This window comes from Falco rusticolus, chromosome 12 (genome assembly GCF_015220075.1).
Source record: "Falco rusticolus isolate bFalRus1 chromosome 12, bFalRus1.pri, whole genome shotgun sequence".
NCBI classification, from domain to species: domain Eukaryota; kingdom Metazoa; phylum Chordata; class Aves; order Falconiformes; family Falconidae; genus Falco; species Falco rusticolus.
In genome coordinates, this window is record NC_051198.1 from 33,452,953 (window position 1) to 33,475,478 (window position 22,526).

At 54.0% G+C, this 22,526-nt stretch overlaps 1 protein-coding gene across 1 annotated transcript; it reads right to left on the reverse strand.

Moving 5' to 3' along the window:
* Positions 1 to 2,700: 2,700 nt before the first annotated feature.
* LOC119155956 (visual system homeobox 1-like) lies at positions 2,701 to 6,773 on the reverse strand. The gene is given in 6 exon segments (XM_037405106.1): positions 2,701 to 3,934; positions 4,576 to 4,756; positions 5,679 to 5,802; positions 6,012 to 6,090; positions 6,403 to 6,442; positions 6,444 to 6,773. Coding segments are annotated over 6 exon segments (1,008 nt in total). The 5' UTR covers positions 6,762 to 6,773; the 3' UTR covers positions 2,701 to 3,668.
* Positions 6,774 to 22,526: the final 15,753 nt, after the last annotated feature.

Consider the following 22,526-nt stretch of genomic DNA (forward strand, 5'->3'; position numbering starts at 1 on the left):
TGCTGGACTGGGGGGAAGGAGTGAGGCTTCTTTCTGGTTAGCGCTCCAGCCGGGCTTGTGTCCCAGCGCCTGGCTCCGCACGAGGGAGCACTTTACAAAATGTTCATACTTGCTTCCTAACCTCCCAGTCTGAAAATCCAGCCGGCCGCTTGGGAGCATCAGCCGAGACAAAATGCCAGTTAGAAAGTTGTATGAAGAAGCTGTACAGAAATGGCACCCTGAAAATGCTTCTGCAGATGCAGCCCTGCATTTGCATTCTCTCTTCCAGCCTGCTCTGGGCCCATCACCAGGGCACCCCCACCACCCACTTGCAACCCACCAGACGTGTGTGCCTGACAGTCAGCTTCCAATCCCCTAAAAGCGGGAGATACCAAAATAATCTCGTTTTTAGTCCCTTTTTCCCTTTCCTTGTCCCTTCTTCCCATGACTGGTTTAGCGGATTGCTTAAGTCCCTGGCTAGGGCCGAGCACACAGCGCTGCGAGGAGATCTGGGTGTGCCACGGGCAGCAGCCCTGGTGAACTGAAGGCAGGCTGCAGCAGTGCCAGCTGCTGAACGGTGGCTTTGATGTTACTGACTCCTCTTGCCTGAGCCACATGGAAGGGCTCTCCTGCCTGAGTGAACCCAGCCTTTGTGGCTGAGGGATCCCCAGGGCCCCTCACAGAGGGAAGCTCGTGCCAGCCAGGCCCTGGTGTGGTCACCAGGACGGCTGCTGGGTCTTGCATAGGCAGCCCCGCTGCAGTGGTGGAGATGTGTGCAAGTGGCAGCCACTGCCATAAGTCAGGTTTTCTTCTGTTGTGCTGTTGCAGCCGACCCTGGCCTGAACCAGTGCTGGCAGGAGCTGTGGCTGGGTTTGATTACCACTAATCTCAGGACAGATCAAATCTGAAGCAAACGACAAGAAGAGTGTGCTGTCCTACTCCTACTGCCACTACATCCACAGTGACATATGGAGGACAGCGAGCACTTCCCTGCTGGACTTAGCACAGGCAACTAAGAGTTGAATGACTGCGACTGCTCCAAGAATTGCTCCATCATACCCTGCCGCCAGCCCCTGGTGGTAACCAGGAGCTGAGCCTTGCGTGGTCACTGACATCCACAGCATCACCTTCACCTGGCCTCCCTTGGGCTCTCACCCCGTGAGTGGCGGGGCAAGGGCACATCTGAGCCCCAAAACTGGCTGCACCTGTGGTTACTTACCTAGCACATGAGAGTGCCTTGGGCCAGCAGCCCTCCCCACGGCTCCTCCTTCACCGTGTGAAGTGAGAGCTGGGAGCCTACCAGCACTACCAGAAGCATTGTCTGCATCCGGCACAATGCTGGGGTATTTCACCTTGTAGCCGTTGCGGCTCCCACAGCACTGCACCCAGCACAAGGCAAAGAGCCAGGCCATCTGCACTCGGGCAGAGGAAAAAAAAAAAAAAAAAAAAGATTGCAGGCATCCAGTGCCAGCATGGCACAGCCCAAATAAAAGGTTTGCAGATGCTGCTCAGGCAGGATTAGGCCTCCAATGTGCTAAGTCTCGGCTCTCAGTGAGCCTAATTGCTGCTGCAATAAGCCCTGGCTGGTCCTTTCCTGAACTGCTGCTCCATATGCCCCCCCCCCCCTCCCATCAAACAATTTTTTTTGCTGCAAGCTTGTATTTGCCATGCATATGTTTCCCCCTGGCACCCGGGGGGGCTGGCCGAGCAGAGGAGGGGAAAAAGCAGGAAATCTGCAGATGCCACTTTTTATTGCTCTGCTCTTCCCAGCCAGCATCCACTGCTCTCCCCCTGCCCAGCACAGCCTGTGGCTGCCTGTGTGCAAGAAGCCAGGTCCAGCAACAGAAGCAGGGACAGGTGACAGCATTGTTACATGGCCACACACCCCCTGAGCTGTATTACAGAACTTTCCAAATTGGAATTACTCAGATTTTAATAAAACCTTTTGATAATTTTCTGGTTTGTTTGGCTGGTAGATGAAACTGGGGGTGTTCCAGGAGAGCTGTCACAGCATGTGCGTGGGCCAGTTCAGCCCAGCCGTGAGATGAGGAGCCGTCAGAGCCAGGAGTCAGGCAGTTGGGTGGCCGCATGCACTGCTGAGGGTGCTTGGGCAGTTGGGACCACGCGGCTGCTCTGTGTGCCTCCTTGGGAGGCCAGGGTGCCCCCCACGGTACCTCCCACTATGTGCTCACCTCGCCCAAGTGGGCAGCTGCTCCTTGTATTCAACCACAAGGATGTGGCAACACCGGCCCAGCTCTGCACCTTCCAAAGCAACAGGAAGAGCACACTGCACAGACACTTGAGAGGCAGAGTGCCTGTCCTGCCATCAGGGCGGGAAACATTTCAGTGAAGAACCTCCCACTCAAGCTGTATTGAGGAGGATTTTCCCTAATGCATGGGAGCATGGAGCAACTTTCTTCCTCCCCACAACTTCCCTCAGGAGCTGGCTGAGTTTCGGATCATCTCCTAACCCATCAGCTGTGGTTTGGCTCTTTGGCTGACACAAATCAATCACCTTCTGGCATGTGTAGGCCACTGGACTAGACCTTAGTTCTGGGGAGATGCATGAGGGCTTGGCTTTGCCCCCTTGGAGCGACCACACTGCCTCAGCAGAGCTCTCCGGCCCAGTTTAAGCACGAGGCTGGGGAAGATCTGCTCACAGCTAGCAGCTACCATGAGAAGTGCCAAAGGAAGGTACAAACTGCAATGCAGAGCATGAAAAGCAAATATACACCACAACTTTATTTATGGATGTGTAATAAATAAATAAATGGCAGACAAAACAGGGAGAGCCACATTCAAAAATCCAGATCACTAAAGTGCTTTCAGACATAAATATAGGATGACCAAGAAACAGCTCTGACATTAACACTTTTTACAGACAATTACAAAATATCTTCTTATGTCAATTCACAATTTTTTTTTTAGTTGCTCCAGGGTACTATGGCTTGGTTTTAAAAAAGGTCTGTTCTATTATGCATAGTGTAGCAGATAACATTCAAGAGTATACAAAATCATTGCAAAAACAGAAATGGCTTTACCCCCTTCTCCCAAACATGAGTTAAGGAAGCTACACAGTGTAAATCCAGTGATAAGGCTGCATTGGCAGGCCAGATCCTCAGGAGGTATAAACGGGCACGTCCTGTCGGGTTACACCAGCTTGAGGATGAACGCTACCGCATTTAAAAACCCTGCTCTGCTGCTCCTCGAGGTGGAAGAATTGTGTGTTCAAAGTGGAGGGACTCGCCGCACAGGCACTGTGTGGCAGTGGAAGTGCTCGGAGAAGGCGTCTGTGAACTCATGCACCGTCCTTGCACCCGCACACTTGAGAACGGAGCGAATCCCATTGCATTGCTGCGCTGTGTGCTCCTGGGTAGCTGGGAAGCATCCACAGCCCAGAGGGGAAGGGCAGCTCTGCCCCAGCAATGGTCTGTGCTGACCACAGTGCAGTCCAGTTATCACACTGCTCCCAGCCCCACTGAGACACCTCTCCCACCCTCCACCCTGGCTCTGCTGAGAAGTGAACAGCTTGAAAGGAGGGGACAAGGGGGTGTGTGTGCCCAGTTTTAAAATGCCCTGAATTCAGATAAAAGTTCAATTATTTAAGAAAAAATATATATATCTCTCAATAAATATTATTATCTCGCCAGGAAGCTGTGAGGTCTGGCCTCCTGCGGGGTGGCCTGAGCTCAGTGGTCCCTGTCGTTCTGCTCCGTGGGGGGGTCCCCGTTGATGCACTGCCTAAGTACACCCCTCTTCTCATGCCTGGCTGTCCTGGAGAGGTCGATGGCTGTGTCCTCCAAACCTTTTGCAGGGCCAAGCTTGTCGGAGCCCCTCTGGGAACTGGCCTGCTTCCCTTTGAGTTCCTCCTCCTCCTGCTCCACTCGCCAGCCATCTGCCAGCTTCTCTTGGCTCTCTGCCTTCCTGTTCACCTCCATGGACTTTTTGTGCATGCCTTGCAGAGGGGAGAGAGCAAAGCCAAGGGCACCGGTTGCTTACATCTGCCTGGGACCACTCAGCATCACCTCCTGCCCTCCTTCTGCTTCCTTCAGCTCTCGCTTGCACCCCAAGGAAAACTCAGGCTAGTCACCAGCCTTTCCCAATCTGGAGCCCGGCTACCTGCACTCTGCAGCCCGAGAGGATGGCTTGCAGTAGAACTGGTCCATACCTCCCCTGCAGCAGGGAAGACAGGGAGAGCAGTGCTGCGACAGCCTGTCCCAGCCTGATGTCAAGTGCTACCTCAGTGTAGGTGAGTATGAGCGGAAGGTAGCTCTGAGGTAGCATTGTCTCCAGTTGGGGGGGGAGGGTGATGGCTTCCTAGACACACTGCAGCTCCCACGATGGCTACTAGCACCAGAAAATGATACCTAACCACGTGCGGGCACCTGTCTGACTCGTCTGTAAAAGGTTTTTCCCTTTCTCAGCTGTTCTTTGCAAGGAGGGAGTGGAAAAGTCAGGGTGCTTGGCAGCCCGCATACAGCTCACGCCGAGGCCCTGTTCATTTCTAGGAAAGGGTGAGGGCAGCCGTATGGAAGACTAAGGGCTGTTTGCTCTGAGGCTGCCCCCCAACCCCCTCAGCCCCAAGCTCCCACTTACCCAGCAGCCACGGGGCGCATGATCCCACCAGCCCGCTCTTGGCAGAGTTGATGATGGACTCGGGCAGAGGGATGGAGTGCCTCACCATGGCCCCATAGAGGCCGTATTCGGCCATCACACTGCTCCGGCCCCAGCACTTCTCCCGCTTCCGCCACTTGGCTCTTCGGTTCTGAAACCAAACCTTCAGGGGTAACAGCCAGGAGAGCATGGAGGGGTGGGATTGGGGAGGAGACGGCCCCCATGGCCGGGCATCCAGGGCCCGTCAGGCAGAGAGGAGTGTGTGTCCAGGGCAAAGGGGCGGCCGCGTGCGTGGAGGGGTTTGGGCATATGAGCACAGGGTGTGGACACGCAGGTGGCAGTGTGAGGGTGGCCAGGACAGTGTGTGGGGAGGGGGTTCAGGGAGGGCACACACGTGGGTGTCAGTGAGAGAGGGGAGGTGAGGGGGAAAGGGAGCACACATTACACGAGGCTGATTTTGACATAGGAGCATGATCCCAGCCAAAGTCACCCTAGGCTCCACCTGCCCGCAGGGCCCCTCTGCTGCCTCCACATGGAGCACCAACCTCTCCAGGAAAGGGGGTCCGTAATGCAGTGACCAGTGATGACAGAGGATGCTCAGGTCCCCCTCCTCACCCCCTTCCTGCACGTGAAGGCTCAGGAGGTGTAGCTACAACCTGGCTACTGCCCAGACCACCACCCATTCTTAAGCCAATGAGCTGCTCCACAGCAGGGCAGGATCAGGCTCTAAAATGCCACATGCTCCTCAAAGAGACCAGCTAGTAAGCAAACTGGTGGGAAACGGCTTAGCCCAGCAGCTCCTGAATCGCACTAGCTCCTGCCTGGGTCTCTGGAGGACAAAGCCAAGCTGGTGGCAGTGAGCAGCTGTTGGGGCCAGCTCAGTCCTCTGGTTCTGCATTTCCATTTGGAGCCTGTTTGGAGCCAGGGGGACAGAAGACGAGCTGCCCCCACAAGCACCCCGCTGCATTTCAGTGCCACCACCACATTCCCACCACTTGTACTCACTGACCACAGCGCAGAAGGGACCACTGGGCATCAGTAGCCCACAGGCTCCGCAGGGAGAGGGGCCCATCGCAGCCACCTACCTGTATCCTGTCCTCGGGCAGCTCCGTCTTCACAGCCAGCATCTCCCGGGCATAGACGTCAGGGTAGTGAGCTTCGTTGAAAGCCTTCTCCAATTCCTCCAGCTGGTGAGCCGTGAACACCGTCCTGCCAAGAGGAGAGAGCATCCTGCCACACAGCCCAGAGCCTGATGGCAAAGCGGCCAGGCTGGCAGCCCCCCCCCCCACCGAGGTCTTCCTCCTGAAAATCCCCTCCCCACCCCAGTTGCGGCCCTTCTCCTTCCTCCCCTGGGGACTCCCACCGCCCCAGCCTGGGGACAGAGGTGGGATGGGGACAGCCCTGCTCTTGGGCCCCACCTGTGCCGGCGTTTCTTCCTCTTGATCTGGGCTGCAGACATCTTCAGCTCGCCGGCATCCCCGGACAGGCTGTCCTCGTCTGGCAGCAGCATGCGGGAGGGGGAGAGTCACGTTCCGCCGGCAGCGAGGGGACCGAGCCCAGCGCCCCAGGCAGCTGGGGTCCCCTCCCACGGCAACCGACGGCCGGGCCCCGAGCCCCGCACGGGCGATGCCATCCCAGGAGAGGGGGAGGGGAAGCCCGGGGGGCCAAAAGGGTGGGGGGGTGGGGGGTGAGGGGAGCCCGGGGCCGACCTCAGCTCGGCGCGGGGGGGGGCGCTCCCCGGGGCCGCTCGGGCAGCGGCTCCAGCCGGGCCCCCCGGTGCGCGGGTGCGCGCCCCCCGGCCCCGCTCACCGGAGATGTTTTCCTTGTGGCGGCGGGCGGCGGGCGGGCGGCCCGGGGGGCGGGCGGGGGCCGCGGGCGGGCAGCAGCGGCAGCGGGGCGGGCAGGAGGCAGGGGGCTCCCGGCCCCCCCAGCCCACACAGCAGCCCCAGCCCCAGCCCCAGCGCCCCGCCACTCTCGTAGCCCCCGGCGGCGGCAGCGGGGGGCGGGCCAGGGGGCGGCTGTAGCTCGGCTTCCAGCCCCAGCAAGTCAGTGATGGCGAAGCCCTTGGCCCGCAGCCCCGCGCCGCTCGGTCGCGCCTCCGTCCCCGGGGCCCCCAGGCCCGGCCCCGCCGCCGCGCGTCCCCCCGACGGCTCCGCCCGGCCCGGCATCGCCGCCGCCTGGCCCGGCCCGGAGCGGGGAGCGCCGCCCGCCGCCCCTTTTATCGGCCCGCCGGCCCGCCCCGGCTCCAATCACACCGCGGGCCGGCGGGGGGGCCGCTCCCCAATCCCCGGATTAACGGCCCCCGGCCCCCCCGCCGCCCCGGGCCCCGCGCCCCTCCCCCGGCCCCCCCGGCCACCGCCCCGATCCCCCCACCGCCCCCTCCCACCGCCCCTCCCTCTGCTCCCCTCGGCCCCCGCCCCTCGGTCCTCCCCATCCCCTCCCCGGGTCCCGTGGGCCCGCCCCGCCCTCCACCCCCAGCCACCCCGGGGTCCCCTATAAGCCTCACTGCCATCCCCGTGGGTTCCCTCCCCGGGTCTTCTCCCCGGACCCCTTTGCCCTGTCCCCATGTCCCCATGTCCCCTCCCTAGCAACCCCATCCCACCCTGTGGCCCTTCAGCCCCACACACCCAGACGGGCGTCCACCCGGCTATCACTCCCCACAACCACCATCGCTCAGCACCCCGGGGGTAGGGGAGGCGGGGGGCTGGGGAGCAGGACCCTCCTTGACCCCAGGTGTCCTGCCGCTATGGCCACCTCGAGGTGCCTGGCCTCGGTGCTCCCTTTTGCTCCCAGATTCTTGCACCTGGGCTGCAATTCCCCCTCCCCCCCCCCCTCCCCCCCGGGCCCATCCCTTCATCTGTTGATGGAAACGATTTACAACCGGCTTACATGGGCCGCCTGATCTGGGCCTTTGCTGGACCGTCAGATTAACTGAGGGTCCTTCTGATAAAGATAATTACAAGGGGACTCCGCATTAACTTTGCATTATTAAAGAAAGACCCAAATCTCCCCTCGCAAGCTGTTCCCGGGATTAGCAGAACAATAACTTTCATTTAGGATAATTGCCGTGGCCAGCGCTGGGGGCTGGCGGGGAGGGGGGGACCCTCCGGACCATCCTGCCTCACACCAAGAGAGGCAAGTGGGTGTGAGGGAAGCAGGAGGTGCATGGGCATCATGCTCCCGAAGGCACCAGCTGGGGTCCCCATGGGCTCGGGATGCAGAGGTGCCTGGGGAACCCCTGCCCAGGGCAGCCCCTCATGGGGGAATGGGGCACCCTGGGGTCCCCTCGGGCACCTTTGCTTCACCAGTTTTGCCACAGTTTTGCTCGAATCAGAGACTTTCACTGCTAGGCGGGGAGGATCTGCTACAGTAATTAGAAGCCATAATCCGGCCACCACCCACAACAAATTTCCTGTCCGAGCAGATATTAGTGGATAAAACCCCTAATTTTTGACATTGTCCCAGAATCAGCTTGATTTCAGCAGTTTACATTCAGGCTGAGCTGTTGGGAGAGATGATGAAGCCTTAAATATGCATATGGCCTAGGCATTTGGAAAGTTTGGGGATAAAGTGCATATAATTGCTCCTAATCAGTTTATGAAACATAAAAGCTCAAACCCAAGAGAAAGCCGATAGATGCAGAAATGGAAATAGCGATTAAATCTCCCCGTGCTGGCGAGGTGGCCTGGATACGATGCTGCTGCCCAGGGCGGAGGGTGGCCGGTGCAGTGCTACAGGGGACAGGGGCTGCGGCCACTGCTGGCACGGGGCAGTGGGCAGGGTGGGGGGACAGGCCTGCTGCCACCACCACTCCCCCAGCCATGGTGGAGAGGGGCATCTCCACCGGTCCTTGGACAATAAATGAGTTAAAGGATATCTTGATATATGCTCATCAGATAGGATTAGCCAGGATTAGACTAATCAGTAAATGTTTCTCTGCTCATTATTTTCCAGGGAAGATTTTCAGCTGATTCTCCGACGCCGAAAGATTATTAATCGCTTAAAGAGCAGAACATCAAACATCGCCCCTTGTTCTAATTTCCCCGGGGTTTGCCCCCCTGTCCCTGCCGTGGGCAGGGCACCTGTGCCAGCCAGCTCAGCCGCCCCAGGGAGCCCCAGCATCCAGCCCTTCCACAAGGACTCCAGCCAGGGTGGCAGGAGACCACGGCACCCTGGTCCCAGTGCAGACCCGTGTTCCAGTGGTGGGTGCCACCTGTGGCCGATGCTGAAGCACCCCCGACCCCTGTGCTCTGCTCCCTGCTGCACTTTGCAGGACTAGGGGCACAGCAAGGTGGGACAGTCTCTGAGGTGTCCCCTCCAGCCTGTGGCTGGTCCAATGCCATGTCAGACACCCACTGTGCCCTGCAGTACCCTACGGGGTGGCATCGTGAGGGGTGGGATAGGTGCCTGGGGCTGTCCCCTTCCAACACCACGGACAAGCCCTGCAAGTCCTTGGGGGATTACAGATAACACACAACATTTTGGCAGACGCCCCCTCAGCCAATGATGGATCCCGAGGTTTCCCCTGCCTTTGGAGGATGTGAAACTTGGGGAAACCCCGGAAGGATGTGCGCTCGCCTTGCGACCACCTGCTGCTGCGATGAGGAACGTGTAGCAAGGAGAAGGTATCGAAGGGCCTGGCACAGGGGATTAGTAATGGGATAAAACAGCTTTCACCTCCCTGGTCTAGATATGAATCGGGTCAATAATAAAGGACTATCTGACAGTTTCAAGCAGCTTGGGGTGGAAGAGGCTCCTCTGCTCCTGGCCGGATAGAGAGCCCCGCTCCGATAGCCTGGCTCCTGCCACACACACACCCCTCAGACCAGCACTGGCAAGTCCCAGCCCAGTGCTCCCCGCCGGCTCCATGCCGTGTGCCTCCATCAGATCCCAGAAACCTGGTGCGGGGGTGAGGCTGGAGCCTGGTCCCCAGGGATGATGTTGAAGCCACAGCCCTCAGGTACCTGCTCTGCAGGGCAAACCCAGATGGCTAGCTAGTGGCCACGGTGTGCCTTGCTTGGGTGTAGGGTGGCCCAGGGGTGGAGTGCAGCAGGGTGAGCAGCTGGCTGACGGCAGCACAGGCAATTTGGCAAGGGTGGGAGCTTGGGGGGAAGGTCCCTGCCCCAGTAAGGATGGCCAGAAGGAAAAGGCATTTTCTTTCACCTCCTCCATGTCCTGCTGGGAGCATGGGGAAGTGATGGCTGTTGTGAAAACACTGCCTCTGACGCATGGGTGAGAAGGAGCTAAGAAACAGCCTAGCGCTAGGGGAGAAGGCAGGAAAGTGGGAGGCATTGCAGTGAGGCATGCCCATATTTTGCAAGGCTAAATCCCCACCTCCAATTTACAGGTGGGCTTCCTCCTCCTGACGTGGGTGATGGGATTTTTCTCATTTGGCTGCAGCCAGGGCTGAGCAGTGGATTATCTGTGCACTCCTGGCCACTTAGGAGTAGGTGTATGTAATGGCCAAATATCCTCTATTTTGGGGTGATGGATTTGCAGGGGCAGGTGGCATGGCCCGGTTAAGTGAATGGGGAAATCTGTGCTGCCAGCACTACCGGGTGGCGGAAAGTGCTTCCTTTCTAGCTTAGGTTCGTGCAGGTGAGGCAGAGGGTGTGCAGGGTAAGTGCAGCCACAGTTGGCCACGCGCACCACCTGCTTCGTGCTGCAGCATTGCCAGCCAAGCTTACTACAAGTGCATTGGCAGCCCTAATTTGGCGCTGGGGGGGGTCCCTTTCCGGGTCCCTCTCCACATGCCCCAGAGACATCCCTACTAATTCCTCTGCACAGATTTCTGTCTTAAGGCATTTGCCTTTGATTAAAACCAAAAGAGCAGTCGTGGTTTAAGTGAAGTTGAAGAGCAAACCATGTGCCAATGCACAGGGTGCTCACATCTGGAGTGTCACAGATTTAATCAAACTGCTGGGAAGTGCCGCACACAGACAGCTGTCACAGCAGCCTGGAGCTCATCACCTAATTAATTCCTAGCCAAACACTGGGCAAACAAATGACCATCAAGGTGCTACACCTACAACTTTGACTGGAGGCATGACTGGCCATCTGTGAGCCAGCAGAGATCATCGCCTGGTGTAACTCCAGGAGCTATAGGTGATGCAGTCTATGGAAAGCCCTGTCCCTGCTCCTAGGGAGGAGACCAGGGCTTGTCCCAGAGGTTTGAACCCTTAGGTGATATATATGGGAACACGAGAGACAGGGTGTTTGGGAAGAAACCCAGGCAGAGCAGGCATCACAGCCATAGCTCTGATTTCTGGCTGCTCCTTCAGCCAGTGCTTTTTGCTTCCAGTCCACTTTGTTGTTGCTTTCTAGTCCCCTTTACCCTCCCATCTGACGTCACCACAGGCAACCCCCTCCCGTGCGAGAGCCGGGCCGCAGCCCTCCCCAGGGATGCTCTGCCCGGTGGTACCCGAGGTCCTGTGGCCACCATAGGTCCTGGGCAAACTCCGTTTGCTTCCGCAGCCTCCTGCAAACCTGGGCAATGGCAAAACTGGGCAGGTCCAGGCTTGGCTCTCCTTGGTGCTCATTCACAGCTCATTAAAGCTAATTGAAATGACTACCAGAGCTGGGTCTATGTGGGTGCTTGGAAGTCCTGGGCACACAGCACAACTAGGCTGGGAATATCCAACTGTGAGGAGCCCCAAACTAGCCGATGGACTGTCCACTCCAATTAGCCCCACAAAGGCACTATTGTTCCTCCGCACTATGCTTGTCTGATTACTTTATCTTATTATTTTTTGATCATTCCTCCAAAATGTGCTAATTAAACAGAAATCATCAAGTCAATTAGAGAAACACTCATTAAAGCAGAAAAGAAAAGAAAATATCAGCAGAAGAAAAACGGCTGTGAGGCTTCCAAGCACGCACAATAGCTGCCACATTCATTAAATCAGCATCTCCCAAAAGAGGGGTAGACATTGTCCCACTCGGGTACATGCCCTGGAAATGAAACTTCCCAACCAATGGAGTCAGATTTCTTAGTCTTCCTTCCTTTCTTTCTTTCTTTCTTTTCTTTCTTTCTTTCTTTCTTCCTTTCTTTCTTTCTTCCTTCCTTTCTTTCTTTCCTTTCTTTCTTTCTTTCTTTCTTTCTTTCTTTCTTTCTTTCTTCCTTCCTTCCTTTCTTTCTTTCTTTCCTTCTTTCCTTCTTTCCTTCTTTCCTTCTTTCTTTCCTTCTTTCTCTCTTTCTCTCTCTCTCTCTTTCTCTCTCTCTTTCTTTCTCTCTCTCTTTCTTTCTCTCTTTCTCTCTTTCTTTCTTTCTCCCTTTCTTTCTCTTTCTTTCTCTCTTTCCTTCTTTCCTTCTTTCTTTCTTTCCTTCTTTCCTTCTTTCTCTCTTTCTCTCTTTCTCTCTCTCTCTCTTTCTCTCTTTCTTTCTCTCTTTCTCTCTTTCCCTCTTCTTTCTTTTCCCTCTTTTCTTTTCCTGCTTTCCTTCCTTCCTTCTTTTATAATGGAAAAACAGCATTTCACCACCACTTCAGGTTTCTTTTACATTTGGGAGAACAGAGAGTTATTTGGTCCCATGAAGGTCTCGACCCAAGGACAATGAAACCTCCTGGAAGATTTTTACTGACCTTAGTGGGTTTGGAACTGAACTTTGAATCTTAACTTCCAGACTGGAAGATTGTCAGCCAGTTTCTTCATTCAGATGTTCGGCCTTCAATCAAATAATGGCATGACGTGAAAATAAGTTAAAAAAAGTTAAAGCCCAGAAAGGTCTTTCAGACTATCTCCACTGACATCCACAGTTTTAGCATTTGCCGTCTAGATGGGGGAGCTTGCTGTGCATTAGCCAGGAGGATGTCGGCAGTGACGGGATCTGTGCACCCCGTGGAATGGGCAAGGGGAAGGGAAGGGACCTGCCCATGGCCAGGCAGCTGGGCAGGGGCAGAGCTGGGAGCCAAATCTTGCCGAATCCTAGCACAGGCATCTTATCCAGGTGCCATGGGCGTTGTTGCTACTGCTTTCCAACTGCAAGGGCTGTTGGAAAAGCTCAGAGACAATGGTGTTAGTTTAGAAGCCACCGGTCCCAGGAGGTGCAGGAATGATGGAGAAGTGCCTAGGCTGCAGATGGTCCTCATGAGAGAACTGCTTGACCTTCTGGTGATCTGAAGGTTGGGTTTTCCCTGCCTCACCTCTTCTCACCTCACCACCTTTTTCCCTCCCAGACACCCCTACCTACGCAGACTGCAAGGCACCCCTCTCTAAGTGCCTGCCCAGTGCTCATTGTCACAACATCTGAACCTCTCTCTGCATTTTCTTCTTTCTGCTGACTTCCATGGCTTTCCCGGCTCCCAGCCCAGGAGCATGGTCTGCCCCCAGGCAGCACCTTCTCTGCATTCACACCCAGCACTTCGCCAAGCAGAAGCCTCCTGGAACAAATGCATCCCTTCCCACCTCCCTGTCCGGACCCGCAGCAAGCTGGACACAAGTGGCTGGCCCCACAGTACAAAACACAGGGAAAAAACACACACCCACACACAGGGAAACAAAAAACATGAACAAAATGCACAAGCAAACTCAGGGAAATCCAGGAAAATGTGAAACAGTGATGTCAGTATTTCTAATGTATCTCCATTGGCAGTAGAGAAAGAGGGATGCCACTTTATTCTGACCCCAGAGTGATGGACAGTCCAGCTCAGCTCTGACTGAAGGTGTTGCCCAGCCTTTGCATTTCCAAACCAGTTCAGCCATGCCTCATCATAAGCGCTATGCTATGAGACTTGACAGAATTACTTCTCCTTTAATTAATCTCCAAGTTTGCTATCTGAGTGCCGTGCCATATGGTATTGATTTTTCAGCTCGGTATGACAGCACTTGCCATGAAAGAAGTGAACCTAATTAAAGCAGAGGACACCACACGCGCAGGCGGCTACTCTCACTCTTCCCTTTAATACCACCTCCGAGACGGGCTCTCCTGAATGCAAACAGGTGCCGAGTGCGGCGCCTCTGCTTGGAGGTGAACCTGGCTGTGCAAAGAGGTCCGGGTCCCTTCCTCAGCACCAGCCTGGGCTGGGTCAGCAATGTGGCTCTGGGGCCGCCGTGACAAGTGATACCCTAAGCTTTGCCATCTCTCTGCACTCTGCAGCCAAGCGAGGAGGTGGTGTTGGCAGAAGGGCTGGGAGATTTTGGAGCATGGCTTCCCAACACCATGCAACGTCTCCATTCCTTTTCAGACAGAGCAGGTAATTCATTAATGGATTTTACAGACACACACCCTCCCCCCCAATTAAGGACTGGACTCCCTCCCAAGAGACATAAACCAGTGTCTTTTTAGCTAAAGAGACTGGCGTGTGGCTGTCTCTCAGAGCCCACCTGGAAGCATACAAGCAAATGACCCTGTGCTGAAGCAATCTTGTCCCAAACAGACCCTCTAAAGGACATGTAGAAATAACAGAAAACTAACATAAAATGTATCCCCGTGCATGGATCCCCTCGTACGAGCAGAGCCAGACGTGCTTGGCCATCTCACCTTCACAGGCAATCATGTTATTTGGTGTTAGAAATATAAGAGGTAGGGTTGCTGCAGCTCGCTTCAACCATTTTACTTGACCCTGCAGGAAAGCTCTTCATGCCCAGCTTCCCTCCATGCTCCCAGGGACACATTTTTTGTGCTTTCACACTGCGTTCTGCAATTTTCTTCTCAGATGCAGAAAGAGCAGCTTTCGACATGCACGGACTTCCCCCTGCCTGCTTCTCCTGCTACAGCTCAGCCCTGCTCTCACCAATATCACTTCTGAGCCACCTTTTCCTGTTCTTTTCTCTTCAGCTCCTTCATTGGCAGCACCTAGTTGTAAAATATGTACAATTTTCTTGTGGGATTAATTTTTCCTGTATTAAAGGACAGATTTTAGCACAAAGGACTTTCCACTTTTCCCACCAACTCCCGGTCTTTGCTTTGACATGACTCCTCCAACACAGCCAAGGCAGACCTTGATGCCAAAAGGGAACATATTGTCCAAAATGAACAGATTGAATGTTGCCAGCAATGAACAGTTACTTAATGACCTCAACTAAGGACTTATATTATTGGTATTGACACACTCTGGGAAAAAAAGAAGGAGGAAAAGGATTCAGAGGAAGAAATAAACCTCTCCCTTGTAGGATCACTGTCTGCAGTCTTCCCTTCCCAAGGCAGCTTGAGGTTTCACTGGGTTTTGGTGGTAAAATAAATGTATTTTCTTCCTATTTAGAAATGGCATTGAAGGCTCTTTTTTCCTTTTGCTGGGTACCTAGAAAGGTTCAGGTTTCACCAGGGAAGAGTTGCCTGGTTATCGGTTTCCTTCAGCATCCGCCCCTTACCCTCCTGTGAGGCTGCTGCAGGCTCAGCCAGCCAAAGAGCTCTCCAGCCCCCTGGGAGATGAACCTACGGTGGCAGGAGCAGAAAGCCTGGGCAATTCCCTCCCCTCTGCTCTTGTTGCCTTTTCCAGACTGGGGCAGGAAACCTCTGCACCAGCTCCACTTTGGGGTTCTCGCTGCCTGGGCACAGCAGAGCATCCTTGGGGGTGGATGCAGCCCACACAGGAGGGGACTCGCCACTGAGGGGGTACTACCCCCACTACCCCTTACTCTTGTTGGCCATCCCAGCACCACTATGGTCTGGAGCACACACCAGCGGGTTACCCACACCTCCACTCCTGGCTAGGAGCCCATGGCCCATCCTTCCCTCTCTCTTTAAGTGACCCTCCTATTGTTTCTTTAGCTCACAAGGGGGTGTGTAACGAAGAGCGAAGAGTGCCACAGCCCTGTGTGGTGCCTGAGTGCTCATTTGTTTGGCAAAGGAGATGGTCAGGCCAGGGGAAGCCCTGAGAGCACCAGCATGAACCATGGCAGGCATGAGCGGCACAGCAGGCTGCAGGGCAGCCATCCCCAGGGGCAACCTGAGAAAAGAGGCAATTAGCCAGCCCCTCACCAGCACAGCGGGAGCAGTTCAAGGGGAAAGAAAAGCCAAGCTCTGGTGGTAATGACATTTTTCCACATGGGTAAATGCATTGATCTGTGACAAACAATACCAGGCTGTGCCTCTGGCTGTGGTGCAGGGGAGAAGGGATGGGAGAGCTTCCCCATGCATGATGTTAAGAGGCAGAAGTTTCCCAGCTTCTCTGCAAGAAGCTGGACATATGTGGAGGATGGGCCCCTAAGGATGTGCCTCCAGTCCTTGGTGAAACCACAGCCCAGGCCTCGCCCAGGGATAGGCTTCCCCACGGGTGCCAGGAGCTCCTCTTTAAAGGCAAGTGCAATGCAGGTGAACCTCATGCATGATCCCATCCCCAGGAAGTCCTGCAGAGTGGAAAAGCAGGGTACAGACCACTCGAGCAAAGCTTGGTGACAGAGCTACCCTTGGGTAAAACACCTGTTCATTGAGGCTAAAACAGTGACAATTAAACCTGCTTCTGTCACTGACACCCGAAATCATCAGTGTAGCCTTAGCTGCCTTTACCCACTCCCTGCAGGGCCATGACTGCGGGCACATCCCACGCTTGTAGAGCACCTGATTGAAGTGAGCATGTGGCCAACACCTCAGCCGATGCCTGGGCTGGGGTGTCTCTCCCAGGGCAATTCCTCTGGGAAAAGCCCAAGCCATCTAAATGCTGAACCCTGGCAGAGCTGGACCTCTGCTTTCCTTGGAGCAGTTCTTCCTACATCCCCACTTCTGAAAATAGCCAGGTGACCACATATAAATATCGCTGTTCAGACGGAGGAGGTGGGAAGTCCCAGGAACCTCATACATCCTATGGACTGGGCATCATGTGTGTCTGAGAACAAACATATAGGAGTGTATTATTAGTGTCTTGTCATCGAATGGGCAAAGTGGTTTAGGAGAGCACAGGGCAAAGCACGCATCCTGCCCGAAGAGCTTAACTTCTAAGCTTTAATCAGAAGAATTAGGGCTTTACTTTGGCTCTAATTTAATCAGAATGAATAGCGGAGGTGGTCGTGCCATTTCGTGGGCAGGGTGCTATCTGCTCGGGGCATTCCCTCCTGCCTTGCGTTCACCAGGCAGCACCCCTGGGTGAGCAGGGTCTGACCGCTGGTGACAGGCACCGTCCCCATGGCCACAGTTCAGGTCTGAGTGCCTCGGGCAGGACAAAAGCCCCGTCGGCCCCGAGGGAGCTGCCTGGGCTGGCTTTGCCCTCTGGCTGGAGGCTCAGCTCCAGGTGGGCCCCTCACGGTGGGTGCCCGAGGTCTCAGCTACCTGGAAACACGTGCAGGCATCTGATGGCAGCTCCAGCAGGTCTCCCACGTCTCTGCTCACTCAGCACTCTCCTTTGGGCTGGAGCCATCAGGAAGCGGCCCCTGATGGTCATTTTATTGCCAGCTGGACTGTAGCCTGGGACCTGGTTTAGCCCAGCTTCCAGCACTCCTGCGGTCACATGGCCGTTCCGTGGGTGTAGCACAGTTGCACCAGGTCTCCCAGCAGCAACAGTGAGTGTAAAAGGAGATCTGCTCCCTTCGCAGCAGGCCTCTCCGCTGGTGACAGGGGAGCTGCAGACGCCTTGGCAATGGGGACCTGTGCATGGGGAAAGAGCTCAAGGCCAAATCCAGGGTGGGTGCTGCTCTTCCCCACAGCTCAGCACCTGCCTCACCCGCCACAGTGTCATGGCATCACTTTCTCTTCCTTTTTAACTGCAAAATGGCACTGTGGGGAGCAACATTTCACCTGAAAAGCTCCAATTCAAGGCAAAGAGCCAGAGGCTGTGACTGGTTAGAACAAACTGCCCTATCCTTCTGATGTGAGCTGCAACGGTCCAAGGCTTTTGTCACTCACCTCCTTCCACCTTTTTTTGACACTCTCTGCTGTTCACTTTTGCACAGAAGCAAGCGCATCCCTCATTGCAAAGCTGGACCCCAGCTGTCCTGGGCTCAGTGCCACCCCACCACCCTCCTCCCGACCGTGGCAGCAAGCAAAGACCAGGCACATGCACTGCATGCGACCCTCATCCCAGCACCTCTCACTCCTCCTTGCTGCACTTCCAGCCCACAGAAGTGGCTCAGATCTTCCTGAGCAAAATCTAATCAGTCCTGTGCAAAAAAAATGGAGGGAGAAAGGAAAGCCCTGACCGTATTTTTAAGTAATACCAAAAAGCTGTAAGTATGTGGTTGGCCTGCTTGTTCTTACTGCCTGGGATCAGCCCGATTATTCAGGGATTCATTTTTATTTCTGAGTTTTATTTTTTCTCATTTAACAGCTGCACATTAATAAAAACTCCATTTATTGGAGGATTTGGCTGGGATTGCTATAATAAAATAGAAGGATTTGTGCCGGGCACTAAAAGAACTCTGCAAAAAGTAGTGTTTTTCCAGTGATTAGGAGGGCCGGAACATATTGTTTTGCTGTGTAGCCCCGTCACCACTGAGGATGGTGACAGATGTCTTCTGTTAATGTTGAATGATTAAATGCCATTTCTGAAGCCACTCCCTAGCTGTAGCACGGTGCTGCTTCACCCACACAATCTGCCTTCAATCTGTTCCCTTTGCCCAGAGCATCCCGCCCTGCTGGCTGTCAAGAAGCCCTCATGACAACGTGGGCTGCGCACCATGCCCCAGGGCCACATCCAGTCAGTGTCTGGACATCAGCCTCTCGGCCACCCTGGAAGGACCAGGTTGACAGTCATCGCAGCTCAGAGACGGAGGACGTGGCCAGTGGAAGCAGAGAGACAAGTACAGCTCTTGGGCTTCTCCTCCTGTGGTGGTGTCCTTCCTCGGCACCACTAGCACGGGTGGGTTTGGTGGGAAATGTGAGGCCAGCCCAAGGTATCACTATTCCAGCTCTGTCCACTGCTCTGCTAAAAGAGGTGCGTGTCCCTGCACACCTGCCTCTCTCCTATCCACAGCCCACCGCTTGTGTCAGCAGGGGCTTCCTCAATCCCATTTTTGACCATTGAACATCCCAGTTGGGGTGTCTGCATAGCTGTGCCCAGCTGCACTGGGAGCTCCACAAGCCCTCTAGCACCAGCTTACTTGCTGTCCACTGTCCCCAACCTATCTCCTTTTACTCTCTTGTTCTGCTAAACCATTGAAGCCCACGAACCGCAGCCTGCTCTACCCAAAGCCAGGCAGGTAACAGCTCTGGGGAAGAAAGTGTCTCTGCCCAGGAGAAGACGGGTGGACTGGCAGTGAGGTGGAAATGGTGGCTTACTGCTCCCCACATGAAATTTAGCAAACAGCGATGCTGCTCTTCCAAAAGCCTGCTCCAGCCTCGGCAAACCCACACAGAGATACCCAGAGAGATGCATGTGCGCACGCACACACACAGACACGCAGATCCTTGATCAGAACATCTGTATCCCCTGGAAGCATGTTGTCTTTGCAAAACCATTATCTGTTTGGCATCTGTTGCAATGACCTACTCCAGCGACAAGTCGCACACACACCACTTCTGGCCCACGCACAATGTCCTGGTCCCAACGTGGCGCAGAGGACAGATAAGGTTGTTCCTCCAAACGGAGCTGATATGGTGGGGGAAGGGAGGAGCTGGCTCGGGAGAATCTGGCCATACACGTGCATTCACACATGTCGCCGCAAGTCCAGTCAGCCACGGAGAGAAAATGGCAGGGGGCACCTGGGCAGGCTGGGAGGTGCAGAAAGATGCTAAGGAGGGGGATGCCCGCTTGGGAAGCCAAGCTGCTGGGAAACCAAGGGAAAGTTGGGAACCGCATGCTATCTGCAAACAGCACCCTTCTGCCTGCCTCTCTTCCCTCCATTCACTGCTCTGTGTGCACCCTGTGGATTCAGGGGTGGTGGCCCCCCTTGTCTGAGAACCAAGTGCCACTGAAGACATCATTCCCTGGGCTGCAGCGACCTGTCTGCGTAAGGTGGCTCTTCTGCAGAGTGGCAGGAAGCAGGAGGGCGACGTGGTGCCAAACAGCAAGAGGCCCAAATTGACTTACTTCTACCACATCTCCTTTAAAATAATATGAAACCTGCTGTCACTCGTTAATCCATCAGCTTGACAGGTCAAGTAAAAGCAGGTTGTCCACTCGCTTTCACTTCTCTCGCAACTTGATCTCTGTGCTAAATTACAAGTTGATAATGGGTTCCCATTAATTATTGATTTTCCAGATAATACTTGTTAAAGTAGAATTAACGCTATTGTTTCTGAACAAATACTGCCCAAATACTGTGTTTAGCGGGCTTGTAATCAGCTTTACCCACTTCTCCTCTAATCTGATTGAAACAGATTTCCTACCAAATCTTTTTTATCATTTTGTTGATATTAAAAGGTCACATATTTATGCCTACCCAAAAGTTTAATTTAAGTTACTACGATTGATTATCGCTATGTGTTTGTGCACAAATAGCAGGGTGCTGATAGACGCAATTTTAATTTAGATTGGGAGCGAAGAAGCAGAGAGAAAACTGAAGTACACTTCCCATGGCATTCAGTGAGTGATGTTAGGCATTGTACATTTTAGCTTATTTTCCCAAGCCCTGTATTATGATTCTGTTCATCATAATGCCTTTTGACCCGCTGCTTTTACTCCATCATAATTATCCTTTAATACTCTTATAAATGAACTTTTAGCTTATCTTCCGTTAATTCTCAGAACAAGCAAAGCACACACGTAACAAACAAAGCCATCTAAATAAAGTGTTTAACCCTTTTGGTGGCTTCCCCTGATTATTCAAAGGTGGGCTGTGTGCTTAAGGGGTAGGTGGCTTAATTACACTTCCTCTCATGAGGTGCAGAGCGTGTGATGGCATTTCAGCCCCTCTTCAAGCCAAGCCCCATTGAATGACTCTCTGAAAAACAAAAGCAATGAATTAAAACCAAAGCAAAACTAGCTGGCAAGAGTTTCACAGATCAGCCTGGGATTTCTCCAGTGTTGGGCAGCTGCCCAAGCCATAGGACCTGAGATGAGCTAGTTAGAAAGGGAAGGTGGAGGCGACTTGTCTCAAGCACTTGAGAGGCTTCAGTTGGATTTCCAGCTTGGCCATGAGCTCTCAGTGAGCCCTTGGACAGCTTGGCTTTCTAGGACATGGAGGGAACACCCCTGCCAGGTCTGTCCTGTGTACCTGCCTCTTGGAGCAGAGACCATTTTTCACAAGACAGCCATCTAAGAGCTCACAGTACTAAACACCAGATCATCTTCCACCTTGGTTCTCCTCCACAGCCATGCTCAAGCCATGGTGGCAAATGGGGGTGCACCAGCTTGTTCCGCTTACTGTGTTTCAGAGTTTGGTACATAATCACATCTCAGCTACAGTCTCAACAAAGGTTTCTATAAATACAAATATTCCAGCAGCACAGTACCTGAAGAGCACAAGACCAGCACTGGTTTGCAGCTGTAGCTGGGTGCAGGCAAGACCCTGCAGACTGGACTGGAGACATCATCTGCCAGCAGAGTCGTCCTTGTCCTTCATAACCCAGGAGGGACGAGAGCCTCCCGTGCTCCCAGAGCCTTGGACATCCGCCACTGACCTGGCATGTCAGACTCTCTCAAACTCTTTTGCAGATGGTGAAGCTGCAACCCATCTCTGCTGTGACCTGATTTCCCTGACCTGCCTTGTGGCGAGTGTGCGGTAGCTGGCAGCGGCCAGCGCCTGCCTCCCGATCCCAATCCCGAGGCGGAGGGCAGGTGCCTGGGCACCCCCCACCCAGGCATCCCTGCTGCCCGTGCATTTCTGAGTGTCCCAGGTGGGGACAAGATCAGCAAGGGATCTGTGGCACCATGAGGAGTCACCTCCTCGGCAGCAGGTGCCTGCTGCTGCTAGCCATGCAATCGCAGCTCCTCTTGCCGCGGTAACTCCAGTCTCCTTCCTGTGGTTATTTATTAACAGTATGACAAGCAAAGCAAGAGAAGGTCCCTTTCCCAGAGAATCTGCTAAACCTGGACATACAAGGGCATAGAAATGGAGCATTATTTTCCCTGAAGGAGCTGAGACACAGGTGTTAAAGATCAGATCCAATACAGGCTTTAGCTGCCTGGGGTTCAGACTTTAGGTGTCTACGTGCAACCCTGCAAACCTTGAACATCTCCTAGGCAGCTGGTCAGCCTGAGTGGGCACACATTTTCCCAGGACACATGACAGTGAAGTCCTGCAGGCAGAGTGAGGAATGGAGATGGGTAGATGCTTCACCCACCAGGCTGTTGTCCTGAAATGGCTCCATATACAGCAGGGACCCATCTGCTTCAGCATTTCCTTCCCCACACGTGTCCCGCATCTGCCCACGCTGACACAAACTGCTTTCATTGTCCATCAGTTCACCGGAGAGTCTCCCACCTGCATAATGCAAAGGTAGCTAGAGGGCAACTCATTAGAGACAATTCCTAAGATCCTCTTTTATAGACTGGGTAAACTCTGCAACTTGTCAGTGAAAATCAAACAGATTTTCATGGAAATCTGGTAATATTCAGTGAAAAGCTGTTAGCGTGCATAATGAGAAAATACCTAATTCTCCCAAAGAAGGTTTTATGCCCATAAGTGCATCTACAATAACCTGGAAGGGTTAGATTATAGCTAGTAATGTCACACAGACCTCTAAAGGAGATTAACTCAGGAGTTTTATTATTAAAGGTGTACTGTTTGTGAGTCTAACTCCACTATAGCGATGGATACTAAACAGTACTACAAAAGGTTAACAGCCCTGAGCAGCTCTGCGAGACAACTTGCCCACATTGGTGCATGTTCCAATAAAAAAAGATCTCAATAAATGACAAATGGAACAGCCGTCCTATTCAGTCCCCAGCCCGTCTTACTTGCTCTCTAATATTATTTGCCTTCATGAAATCCTGTTATAGTCTTTTCCCTGGTTTTGCCAGCAAGACGATGATTCTTTCAAAGTCACGGGGCTGGTATCTCAGCCGCTGTGGACTGACCCAGCTTTGTCAGCTAATGGGACTACGCTGACTTACATCAGCTGGGAATCTGGTTGCTCCCCTGCTTCACGTGGAATGGACTCACAAAGATTATCAGTTAGCTTT